We start from the raw sequence: 13,595 nt of genomic DNA, 5'->3' as shown, positions 1-13,595 counted from the left end.
ACAGGAAGAAAAGAGAAGTCTTTTTCTTCCTTTGGCTGGAACACAGGACTATTTATATTCAGGGCCCCAAAATAACTATGACCAAAATATGAATTATTCAGTTTGCATAAAAAAAAAAAGATAATGGGACATCCCAAAACTTCCAGTAAATATCTGCTTGCTTCTCCTTTGGTAAAGAACACGCTAGAAACCATAAACAAGAGACAAAGAAATGCCCAACTTTATGCACCCTAAGATAGCTTGCTACAATAGCCCTAGTGATAAATAAGAGGAGATAACAAGGGAGGTTTCATGAATGAGGCCCAGTCGGCAAAGTGTACCTAGAAAAAAATTATTGTCCATAAGGGCCAAAGCAGGAAAGCTAATTTTAAAAGGGCTGATACATATCAGAATGTATATATGAGAAGTTTTCACACATCCTTCTGAAGCATCAGTAGCATTCCAAAACTGAGTCCATTCCACCAGGGTCAAGGTCAGTGGGAGGGGAAAGGTTTGTTTCCTTTGATTTCCTTGGAAATCCCAACTTCACCTCACAGGCTGGAGCATTTTTCCACCAATGAGCTCTATCTGCCCTTCCGTGGTTTGGGATTATCACTATTTCTGGTGCTGACTAATTACTACAGTCGAAGCAGTAATTAACGCTTCAAAAAGGGACAAGCACACAGCATCCGAGTAAAGAGACCTGCCTTCTGATCACTCCAGGAGACCTCTTGGTTCTCAGAGGATGAACCCTGAGCCAGGGCAAAGCATGAGGGAAGCCCCTTCCTTCACAAAGGGGCAGGGATCACACTGGGGTCAGGTATCTGAGACCTTCGCATTAGTAGCAAGGTCTTGGTGGCTGCAGGGACCATTCCAAGCAGAGTGTGGGCCCCAGGACCTATGAACTGAGCCCATCCATGAACATCAGGAGCAGTCACAGGGAGAAAGGCTATAGGGTCTGTTTTAAATTGCATTGTTCCCCTAAAAAGTTCTGTTGGAGTCCTAACAAGTCCCTACCTGTGGAAATGGAGGCTTTGCAGATGTGATCAAGTTAAGGAGAGGTCACTGGTGTGGGCCTAGTCCAGTGACTGGCATCCTCAGTACAAGCTCCAGGAACCCATCCTGCTGTACACACAGGGCTTGGGTTGGTCCCTCGGGTTCAGAGCTTTGGTGTGCCCCCTCTTTTGCTCTCCATACTAGTCGGTGCTCCTGAGAGGCCTAAACAGCCCCATCAGCACTGGAGGAGACAGAGGCTCAAAAGAAGGGCCCAGGCCACGGGCTCTAATTCCACAGCCTTCTGACAGTGTCCCCAGTATAGGCTGACAACCACATGCTCATCATATTTAAGTCACTGATTGTGAGTAACACCTTTATTTGAGGTAACATTAACAGAGAAAAACTGCTGCCAATAACAACTAGAGGTGCAATTATTAAACAAAATATTCCTGATTTCAGAGATAGTCAAACTTAACAAAAGAATGAGTGTTTCAAAATAGATGAACTGTGACAGCAGATGTTAAGTTAAAGGATTCTGTCCTGCAAGGCTCTCAGGGCCTTTAGTAGGTTATATCTACTATGTTTTCTTTCTTTCTTTCTTTCTTTTAATTCCGTACCAGGGACGGAACTCAGGGGCACTTAACCACTAGGCCACATCCTAAGCCCCTTTTTTGTATTTTGTTTAGAGACAGGGTCTCACCAAGTTGCTTAGGGCTATGCTAAGTTGCTAAGGCTGGCTTTGAACTCATGAACCTCCTGTCTCAGCCTCCTCTCAGCCACTGGGGTTACAGGCGTGCACCACCACGCTGGCTCTACTATGAAGCTTTAAGAGGGAACTAGAAGATATATTTCCCCAAATATATCTTTTGATATATTTGGGGAAATATATCTTCTGGTTCTGGGCCTTGTTTTGAGGGACAACAAAAGGGGCAAATGGCTAGATTACTAGCACAGTTGGAGACCCTTGACCCTGGAAATGGTTGGTGGGAAGAATAAGGGAGAAGGTGCCCTACTGACTCAGAGCCCTGGGAGCCAAGCTGGTGGGAAGGCACCTGCTCCTCCTCCTTCCATGTCTGCCCTGGGCTGCTCACAAAGGACCAGGTGCATGCCGGGATCAGGTATCCTTTGGAGATCTCCCAAGCCAAGCCCAAGCAGGAGCTCCCCTGGGGCGGCCCACAGCGCTCCCCTCCTCCACCACTTCTCTCAGCCAATCCATTAGTCCTGGGAAGGCTCCTGTGTTCCCATCCAAGGCTGGGAAAGCATGCAACTAATCTAGAAGAGTCTACCTCCCCTAGACCCAGGCATGAGAACACACCCAGGGCACACCAGACTCAGGTCACACTGCTGACCAGAACCCACTCAGGATTTCTTAAAAAGCTAAACTGCTAGTAACCAATACCTCCAGTAAACAAAAGGACAGAGGTGGAGTCTGTCATTGAATAGCTAAAGAAAGGTCACAGGTATCAATGGCAATGCGTGTGCACGAGGTAAAGCCCATCCACAGCCACACAGCGAACGGCATGCACCCCTCCCATGTCCCACACTGCCCCGGGAGCTCCACAGGCCAGCTGTCAGCAGGGCAGGACTCTCCCACTCCAGCCCATGACAGCAGCACCTGCGGCTTTCCTGGCGTCTGTTTTGCAGGCTGCACACAAGCTGCTTTAAACAAAAGCCCCCAGAGCAGGAACAAGAGTGGGGCGTGAAGGTCACGCACTCCCAGGTGTGCACTCACCAGAGGAACCTGACTTCCTCGTGACCTCCCTCCCCGTGACATGCAGCAGGTGGACTCCAGCCTAGAGCACCAATGGGGTTTCTGTGAAGTGCCAAGGCTCAGAACCCACCTCTGCAAACCAACCACTGGGGACTGGCTGGACAGACAATCCACAGAGCAGGCCAGAGCCAAGGGAGGGGCTGATGCCATCCTCTGGGAAGGGGACTGACAATCCTCAGGGCACCCCTCAGCAGCATGAGCCACAGGGACGCAGACCAAGAGAAAAACTTTGTTTTTCAATTCTGCATCCCTTCTTCATTTCTCTACATTGAGGCTGCCTGGATTCAGTACCTAGGGGTTGAGTTCAAAGGCAAACTCGAATCCCCCCTTGGGTCCGAGACCCACCTGGCCACTAGGACTGCTACTTATCTGGGGCTCCACAGGGAGGGAGGTGGGCTTGGTGCCCTGATGGAGAGATTCTCCTAAAACGAACCTTTGTTTTTTCTGGAGACATAAAAGCAACCCACAGAGCTTTCCACCAAATCCAAAACACGACATTTTCAAAACATCACAAGCCACCACACCAACAGACCAATGAGGGAAGGTCAGCCTTGTCCAAAGTGGTAACCCCAGTGCCTGGCACATGGTAAATGCTCAGTAGATACAGGAGGACAGACAGACAGATGGCTGGGTCAACCAATCAGTCAATGAATAGCTGGATTGACCAGTGGATGGGCAGATGGGAGAACAGATGACGGGCAGGTGAATGAGTGAATGAATGGATGAATGCATGAACTCATAGAGGTGGCAGGACGGTTCCAGAGAACCTTCAGCCCTCAGAGCCAATTCTCCGGGTGAGAGACTCACCTGAACCATCAGGAATGGACCTTACAAAGGTTGGCAACATCTTGACCGTGGCTGTTGGATTAAAATCCCGGGAGAGGCCATTCTTCATTTCCTTCCTGAAGCGTGTCATGATATCTATCAGAGTTTCATCGGAGAGCCGCATGGTATAGAGATACTTATCAATCTGGGGGAGGAGAGAGGGAAGGAGAGTGAGGCTGCGGCTGTGGAAGGTCCTATCAGCGAGGAGGACAGGGCAGGGTGAGGAACCTGTGGACCCAAGACAATCCAGCTCCTGCAGGCACGTCACACAACACGAGGCCACTCAGCTGCCATCAACCATACCTCCCAGAGCAGGGCCCCTGTTCCTCACCGCAAAATGAACTAGACAATTCCACCGTCTTTTCCAGCCCTTGAATATGACATAGAAACTGCCCGTCAGTTCCCAGGACACCATGGAGGCAAGTCTCCCCCCACGTAAGGAACACCTGAGTGTCTTCCCACTGTGAGAGGTGGCTGGCTCCTCAAGGACAGCAGTGCCACAGCGGTTAAGAACAAGGGTTCCAGAATCAGCCACCTGGATTCAAGTCCCAACTCTCTTACTTAAAAGCTGTGTGAATTTCCGTTTCTTCGACTGAAAATAAATAGAGCCTAACTCCTAGGGTTTGGTAAGATCAAATGAGACAGAGAAGCACTCAGAACACAGTAAGTGCTCACTAAACATCAGCGACTATCATTAACCCACTTGTACTGGTGGGTTTCCTTGGGCATGACATCTAGAAAGAAAAATGGTAGGACCTTCCGAGAACATGGGGTGACAGGTCCAGAGCACAAAAACCTTAACCCCACTCTCAAATATATAAGACAGTCCCCCATGCCCATGTGCTGGGGCCAACATGCCCATACCTCCAAGCAGACACCCTACACCCTTCCACAGGGCTGACCCAACCTGCTCCTCTTCCCGGTCCCCCGTTCTCCTCTTAACCTCAGGCCCCTGGGCTGTCACTGGCTGTGTGTCCTTCATAGTATCTTCCCACTTACTCTCTCAGGAAGTGTTTAATGGGAGGGGGCTGGGTGTGGCAAGGTGGGGGAGTGCCTGCTTGGGATGCCCAAGATCCTGGGCTCCCTAGCACTCCCCAGAGAAGCGCCTACTGGGTGCCTGCTATTCAACACGGATCAAGCAGACAGTGTACGGAGGTCACTGGTCGAACTGTCAAGAGCTAAATCTGGCAGGGCCTGAGGAGCCGTATAAACAAATTCAGACTAGATCCCATGCAGGGCGAGTCCGGGCACGTCTTTAATGAGAACCCAATGACAAGATGGTGCTCCTGAGAGACCGAGGGGTCTCCAGATGGAGAACAGCTGAGCAGGAGCAAGACCCTGCAAAAAGTCACACTACCACTCCCACACTCCTCAGGCTACCTCGGGATCGGGATCGTGGACACTCTGTGAGCTCCCCAGGAACAGCCCTTTGTAATCCCCACCCCCAGCTGCCTGGCCCAGAAGGGGAACTCACACACTGGCTGCAGGAACAAAACTGCATAATTATGTTTACTTATCAAGTGCTTTCACATCCAGTATGTCATCTAACTTTCAAAATGACCCTGTCAGGCAGAAGTTCCTAAGCCCCATTTTATAGATGCAGAAACCAAGGCTCCAAAAAACTAAGGGATTGGTTCAAAGCACACAGCCAGAGTAGGTCCCGCTCCTACTCTGCGAAGAGTTGACCTAAGGAGAGCTTTGGGGTTTTCTAGCCAGACAGGGAGAAGTTTCTAGAAAAGGCAAAGCTCTCTGTAGCTCCATAGCCACCTGCCTCCCGACTCAAGGCACAGTTCAGCACACAGAGGAACGCTGACATTGTGAGACAGCTAAGTCCCACCCAAGGAGGGCCCAGAAGCCCCAGGGGAAAAAGCAGAATGGGACTGGAAGGCAGCTCATGCCCCAGCTGTCATGGTGGCAGGAAGCCCCACCTGCTCAGGTGCATGCATCATCACAAGCCCCTCAAGCCAGGCAACTCCTGGTGCAGGACTCGGCAGATGCGTGCCCTATGGAATGTGAGGCTTTATGTGGCCCAGAAGCATCGGCACCAGTCAAGGCACAGGGCAGAAACTCCCAGGAGCACCAGCTCCACGCTGAACACCCACCCTGCCTGGCCCCCCCCACGCATGTGGGAAAGGGTGGTGGGTGGAGGGAGGGAGGGAGGAGTCAGGGGATCACCCCAGCACATTTGCCCCAGGGCTCTGTAAGAACCCCAGAGGGAAGGGGCCAAGGGCTTGGGGGCTTTGTCCTCGGTCTTGCAGTTTTCCTACTCTCTCTACAGATCTCCAGATGTTTTCTTTTCCTCTCCCCCTCCCCTCCCCCACCTACACATTCACTCACATTTCCACCATTCTGTCCCTCCCCTTAGAATGCCGCTCATGCCAAGTGCAGAAATCCCAGCAGCTCCGGGGGCTGAGGCAGGAGGATCACGAGTTCAAAGTCAGCCTCAGCAACTTAGCAAGACCCTAAGCAACTCAGCGAGACCCTGACTCTAAGTAAAATACAAAAAAAGGGATGGGATGTGGCTCAGTGGTTAAGTCCCTCTGGGTTCAATCCCAGGTACAAAAAAATATGTATATATAGAACTTCTTGTGGACCAAGAGGGCCTTAAAGCTCTCAGCAGCTCCCGGGCTCTCAGGCAGAGGAGGCATTGGCAGAGGGGCTGTGTTCTCTCTGCCAGGTCCTGGCCCAGAGCTGTCCAGCCAAGAACCCAGCAGCCCCTCACACACACTGCGGTGCCAACCCCAGCCCCACCTCCTGTCCCTAGAGAATGTGCACAAGAAACAAATTCAAGACTGGACATGCCCAGGCGAGCTGGCTGGTGGTGGCAGGCGTGCCAGTAACCCCTGGCAACCAGGCATTGTCACCTCCAGGAAAGGGGCCCGGCCATGGAAAATTTCACTCCTTCTCGGCCATTGTTGTGTGAGGGTCAAGGAGGCAGAGCAACAGTGGGACTGAAGCTGCTCAGCACAAGTTTCGCAAATAAACTTATGGAACTAGGCATTGAACGCAGGGGTGTTTAACCATGGGGTCATATCCCCAGCTCTATTTTGTGTTTTTTTTAAGTGCATAATGTGTTGCTGAGTCCACCCCAGGTGCAGATATATTTCTTATGTGGTGCTGGGGATTGAACCCAGGGCCTTGTGCATGCTAGGCAAGCCCTCTACCAACTGAGCTATATCCCCAGCCCCTGAAGCTGGCTTTAAACTCAGCATCCTCCTGCCTCAGCCTCCTGAGCCACTGGAATTACAGGCGTGCACCACCATGCCTGGCTCCAGTGAACTTTCTGAGCAAAACATTCACTTGCAAAGGAAGCTGGGGAGCCGCAGAGAAGGGTTAAACAGGCTGTTAGCTCGTGGGCAGAGCGGATGTTTCAACATCAGATTCACTTCCCTTTCCAAGGAGACTGAGCCAGGCCAGAGCAGGTCCTACTACCATTCATAACCACTCTAACGCGCAGAGCCTCTGTGGCTCCCACTCTAGACTGTCACATGCTCTACCCCGTTTGAACTTCACAGAAAGAGATGAAAAGAGCTCACAGATGCCAAGTGCCAGACAAGAAGCAGGTATCTGAATATGCTAGTTCCTTTACTCCTGTCACTGGGATCGGTGAGAAAGGCATTATCGCCATTTCATAGAGGAAACTGAAACCCATGAGTCATGCTCAGTCACATGGTTTTTAAGTAGCAGCAGGGTCCAGATTCCAGGTCTTGTAACCCCTCTCTGGGGCTTCTCCTTGAGCATTTCCATTCTTTCCCACATGTTGGAAAGAACAGTGCAAGGGGTGGGGCGTGGGGAGGGGTAGACAAAAATAGCTGGGTTCAAATCCAGGACCTGCCACTTATCAGCTGTGTGATTTGGGACAAGTTACTCAACCTCTCTGAGTCTTGCTTTCCTCACTTTTAAAATAGAGATACCTACGAGGGATATGGGGAGGACCTTAATAATGTGCCTAGAGCAAAATAAGCATTGATATCATTTTCTTACTCACCCCTGGGTCACATAATCATATGTCCCCAATGTCTTTTACATAAATGCCTTTAAAATGCGTCTATTACAAATGCTATTGACCCATTTCTGTAGAAGAGAAAACTACAGTTAGGTGCCTGAAACATGGCAAATGGAAGATTCTGGCAAAATTCCTCTGAAACATTAGCACTGATTTCTTGTTTGTTTTTTTTTATAAACAATTAAGGTAATATACTTATTTTAATATTCAAATGCACATCAATGCATAAAAGAGAGAAGGATGAATTTCCCCCCAAGTCTCCCCAGATATACGTCCCTGCCAAAAGAGCTTTGTGGTAGGACCAGTTTCCCAGCTAAACACTCACACATACACATACTAGTTTTTAAATTTTGTTTTACAAAACTGGAATCACATCACAAACACCTGCTCCTTAACTCCACCTTCCTACTTCCTCTGCAAACTGCCTCTAAGGCTTGCACGAAGAGTCACATTTAAGATTTCCTCAAGACGCCGCCTGCCTGGCTGTCAGGACAGAGATGGGACAATGCAGACACTTGCATTTGGCTTCTGGCTCTGCCATCCGGGCAGCACCTCGGTCTTCTCAGGGTCTGTGGGTGTGTCCGGTGGCCTGATCTAGAGAGGCCTCTACTCTGCACAGCACTTTCACCTACGGGTCCTTCCCGTCCTATCTGGAGAAGCAAGGCAGGCACTGTCACTTCCAAGGAGGTCAGAGAGGTTGCTCAGTTGGCAGAGAACTGGGGCGGACACAAGGTCCCCAATTCCTGGTCCTCTGCTCCTTCCTCCAAGCCCAGGGAGAAGCAGGCTGGGGCTTCCTGGAGCAGCGGGACACAGGCATGTGAGAGGCATTAGTGCCACGGCTCCAGGCTCCAGTGCCACACAGAAGGCACACAGGAGGGCTTGTTCAGCCTCCAGTTGGGATCAGGCTGCCTGCCTGATCCTGTCCCCCTTCAAACGACCCTGGGAAGGAAGCTGAGCCCCGACCCGCAGGCCCTCCACTGTGGATGGTGCCGCCCAGGGCCTCTGGACTCTTCTTCCTGCCTGCACAGGGCTCCTCCGGCTACCCAGGCTCACCTCCCTGCTGCGGTGGCAGCCAGGGACACTAGTTTCTGTCTTGCTCTTGGTCGCCAGTCTCTGAGCAGGGAAGAGATGGCCCCAGGGGAGGTATCCTGGGCAGCAACCAGCAACTCCCAGGAGATGGTGTGCGCCCAGGGCCCGACACTGATTCCTCACCCTCATGGTCTCTCCTCACAGAGCCACCCTCCAGCGGCCTCCCGGACCTTCCTTCCTCTCAAAGCCCCTCCACACTCACCTTCTGCAGAGCAGCTGCCATAATCCACCCCGCCCCACACCGTGAGCTCCTCTCCTCAGCATCCCCTCGGCCTTAGGTGCCCACCATGGAGGAGTCGGTGGGCCCCAGTGGACACACTGTGGTGTGTGTCTTTCTTGGGTGCTGCAGGGACACATGCATGGCTCGGGCGTCTGCTAAACCACGAGTGTTGGGTGCAGGGGCCACGCCTCCTGAGCCCTTTGAGTGCCCCCGAGTCCTGAGGATGGTGCCACGTGGTGCTCCTTGGCTGAGCTGGGTGGCTCCTCTGCTGGGCGGGAGGGAGACCTCTGGGACGCCTAGCCCAGGAAGGTCTCAGAGGGCTTGCTGGCTCAGATAAGGCCTAATGACTCCTCTTCCCCAAACGGCCCAGCCCTTACCCCCGACACCAGGCCCTCTCTGGGGTGCGGCGAGTCCGGCGCCTTCCTGGAACCCCTTCCTTCCCCTCAAAGCATCCCCCTTGCTGGCGGGGGCCCAGAAGGACAGGAGGGGCCCTAAAGACAGTCAGGATTCTCAGGTCCATATTTGAGCTTGCAGGAGACTGCTAAATTATCTGCAGGTCCCCTAAGGAAGTGTTCTTGGGGAAATAAATTCCACTGCAGAGGCGCCTCCGTGAAGGACCCAGGACAAACATCACCAAAGCAAAAAAAAAAAAAAAAAAAAAAGACCCCTCAGGCACTCGCCTGCCTTGCCAAGGTGGTTCCTCACGGCTCCTCTCCCAGGTGAGGCATACTTATATCATACTGCCCATGCATCTCGACTGTCCCCTTTCAAAGATTGTGGACTAGCCCCCCAACCCCCACAGCCCCCGTTCATGCAACTGTTCACACACAAATCATTGGGGGGAACGCAAGATCCCCATTCCCAATGAGGACATTGAGGCTCTAGGAGTAAGAGTGTGGCCAGGCTCACACTAGGCATGTCACCCTGCCCTGGTGCAAACCTGCACAGTTTCTAAGCTTGTCATTAGTGACCTTGTTTTACATAAGAGGAACCTCAGCTTTCACAGTTAAGCAGAACTGTCCCAAGTACAGAGCCACCGGGCAGCACAGGCCTAAGCTGACGGTGTTCCTTCCTTATTTCTCAGACTCCTCTTGCCAATAAGGCCCTGAGGTCAGCCCCAAGGTCCTCCAGGTGACCTTGGCACCCATTAATATGAGCTTCCAGGCGGGTGAGAGTGGCCATGCCCCGGCTCAGGAAGAGAACAAAGCTGTCACATTGAACCAGCTAAAAATACTGGAGGCTGCCATGCGTCAAGGGGAAGCAGCAGCCCTGGAATGTGGCAGGGCAGGAACCGCAGGCTTCATTCTCAGCCTCCTGTGTAGAAGCATGGGAGGAGGCCAGCCTCCAGATTCACAATTCCAATATCCCAGGCCCTCCCAGCAAAAGGAGAAGGACATCAGAAGTGTGGACAGGTCTACCTTCACTAGGAGAAAACCAGAGCCTCGTGCTGAGGGTCCCAGGTACTACAGTGGTGGGGGTGGACCAGGCCCAAGTTCAAAGCCCGTGGGCCTCGTTCAGCTACACTGCCTCCAGGACCCTGGGCAAGTATCAAACATGGGTATTTCCTCCTGCCTTCACATGTGGCGGACACACCAGCTCCAGAGCACTTTGGGTTCCTCAGAATGCAGGCAACATGCTTCCATGGTAGCATTTGATCTGCCCATTCGACCAGGGAGCATGGACATGCAGAGGGCCCGTGAGCTCTCACACACAGAAGCAAAGGCAGAATGGCACCCAGGATCCTTGCCTAGGCTCAGGGCCCTGTTATCCAGAGAGCTGCCACCCCCCACCGGGCTGCTCAAGGTGCCTTCAGGTATGTTCTGAGTGTGAGTGACGGCAACACCCAGCACAGCTCTGTACACTTTCTAAGCACTTCCGTGTCCATTCTCTAATTGGATAAGTGGGTAGATAACAAGGTAGTAATCATTTATCCCATTTGACAGATAAGGAAACAGAGGCCCACAGAGTTTGATGACCACCTAACAACACCTCCTCAAGCTAGAGGGGTCCTTTTGAGATCATGGATTCCAGCCTCCTTACAGATGAGGAAACTGAGGATCAAAGACCCTTAGGAACCCACTGCTGTAAATGCAGGGTGCTGGGCTAGCGAAGTAGCTCAGTAGTAGAGCACTTGCCCAGCACGCACGAGGCTGAGTTCAATCCCCAGAACTGCAAAAATAAATAAATAAAATTAAAAAACAGAGTGTGTCTCTGTTCCGGCTTCTGAACCATCAAATCCACTGTCTAGCAGAGTCCTGTCCAACAGAATATAATATGAACCACATAGGGTGATTTTTAATTTCCTAGCAGTCAAAATACGATTCAACACGCAATCAATACTTAAAAATCATCAATGGCCATTATATATTCTTTTGGTCACATCGAGTTCTGGAAAACCTGCGTGAATTTCACACTCAACAGTGCATGTCAAATCGGACTTGGCACATTTCAAATGATCAACAGCCACATGGGGCAGGTGGCCACTGCGCTGGCCAGCACAGTTCTGGCATTTCAGATACATCTCCGCTGTGGCGGCCTTGGGTGACGGTTTCTCCTGCAAAGTCACTGTAATGCAGAATATGGTGCAGGGGGAAAGAGACATCTCTCCTTCCCATGTTAGCTCATGGCTGAGGTCATTAGAACAAAAGGCAGACTAACAACAGAAAAGCACACAAATTAAAGTTTTATATAACATAGGATCCTTAATAAGGACAGGAAGACCCCAAGAAACAGGTAAACCGGTGCAGTTTATGCCAGGTTTGGTGAAGATAAGGACCACTGTGGAGAAATATAATTGCTCAAAGGGGTGGTCTGATCCATTGGTAATAAACTGGGGGTGATTAGCAACACTGCCTGTTCAGATTCTGTCTGGTGTCCCTGTTTCTTCAGAGGTGGGGGGAGGGGCTCCTTTCCTCCAGATCTTAAAAGAAGCTGTGTCTTAAGACTTCAGGGGAAAGTCAGAAAAAAAAAATCCTTCCTGGGTTTTCTGACCTGCCTCGGGGGGACAAGGGCGGGGCAAGGTGGTAGTGACTTTCTGGCTTCTGCTGTCTTTCTGAATGCCAGCGGGTCATATTTTGGGGTATCGTGCCATAAATCCCATCAATGGCTTTGAGACTCTGAAGCCCTGGACCATAGTTCTAGCTCCCCATGCACAGTGACATCTGCCCACTGGTGTCAAGGAGGCCCACTGCTTTCTGATCACCGAGATCACGTCAACACCACTTTCTAAGCCTCACCTGTCCCCTGTGTAAGAGGCAGGAAAAAAATACCTACATCCAAGGTCACTGGAAGGATTCAACCAGATCAAACATCTTACTAAATCAAGCATTTTGTAAACGGAACAGACCTGAGCAAAGGTGAGGTGGTGTCCATCACAGCAATGGCCTGGGTCTCCTCCACTTACCATGCCCACTTAGACAGGGTCCTGGAAGGCACCAGGATCCATCAGAGAGATGAGGTCTCCAGTGAAGGCAGGCCCCAAGTGTCAATCAATAGTTGAGGCCACTAATTATTTATAGCATGGCCAGTGAGGCTGACAGTGGGGGTTGGGTTAAGTCCTGTCCCCTCCGGGGGTCCGCTTTCAAATGTAAGCAAGAATAAGAGAAAGGGAACAAACTGAAAAGGGCACAAGAAGAAATATGAAAAACAGCAAATCCCTTCCATCTCACTGTAAATGACCTAAAATATCCCACCTTCCCAAATGGAGAGGCCACCAACACAGCCACAGGGCAGAGGGACGGAGCCGGTGCTGGGAAGGAGCAGGCTCCTGCATGACCCTGAGCCAGCTCTGCCTGTCCCCGCCCAGTCTTTCCCCCTTTGGATATCTCCCTAAACTGCAAAATGAAAGAGTTGAGTGTAACATGATGGAAAGAATGCGGGATTCTGAGTCAAGGGGGTGGCAGGAGCACTCTGGTCACTGTCACTGTGAACTGTGATCAACAGGGCAGGCCACCACTTGGGGGCCTGGGTTTCCTCAGTTCTAAATGGAGACGATGCTTTCGTCATGAGGGTTAAATGCAGGACTCTCTGGGAATTCCACTCCCACACATCTACTCAGGAGACAGGAACGCACGTCCACATGAAAAACACACACACAAATGTTCACCGTAGCAGGATTTGGAAAGCTGAGGGACAAAGCAATCCACACGTCCATCAGCGGACCACGACAGGACAAATGAAATGTGCCATGTGGCCACGGTGGAGTACTGAGGCACCGACACACGCACAGGTGGCTGTACCTTGAACACTGTGGGCCCAGGGAAAGGAGCCAGACACGAAAGGCCACATTTTGTACAATTCCATTTATACAAAACGTCCAGAAGAGGCAAACGCACAAAAAAGAAAGCAGATCAGTGGATGCCAGGAGCTGGGGGAGGGAGGAATGGGGAATGACTACTAATGGGTACAGGATTCGTTTTTTGGGGTGATGAAAACATTATGGAACCAGACGGTTGCCCAAACTTGCAAATGTGTTAGAAACCACTTGACCGCACACTTTAAGATGGGAAATTTCGTTTCATGTGAATTACAGACCCACTAAAAATAAAGTAGAAGCCAGTTGCGCATGCCTGTCATCCTAGCAGCTCAGGAGGCTGAGGCAGGATCGCAAGTTCAAAGCCAGCCTCAGCAACTTACCGAGGCCCTAAAATAAAGTATGAAAAAGTACTGGGGAGCCGGGAGTAGAGGCACACGCCTATAATCCCAGCAGC

At 51.3% G+C, this 13,595-nt stretch overlaps 1 protein-coding gene across 2 annotated transcripts in view; it reads right to left on the bottom strand.

The window, feature by feature from the left end:
* Positions 1-13,595, bottom strand: part of Hk1 (hexokinase 1) — a 93,410-nt gene that overhangs the window by 51,031 nt on the left and 28,784 nt on the right. For both annotated transcript variants that reach the window (XM_076834223.1, XM_076834224.1), the window contains one exon: positions 3,554-3,716. In XM_076834223.1, the coding sequence (XP_076690338.1) occupies positions 3,554-3,716 (163 nt within the window). The remainder of the gene's footprint in view (positions 1-3,553; positions 3,717-13,595) is intronic.

This window comes from Callospermophilus lateralis, chromosome 15, assembly GCF_048772815.1.
Source record: "Callospermophilus lateralis isolate mCalLat2 chromosome 15, mCalLat2.hap1, whole genome shotgun sequence".
Taxonomy (NCBI): Eukaryota; Metazoa; Chordata; class Mammalia; order Rodentia; family Sciuridae; genus Callospermophilus; species Callospermophilus lateralis.
This window is presented reverse-complemented; position numbering and strand designations above follow the sequence as displayed.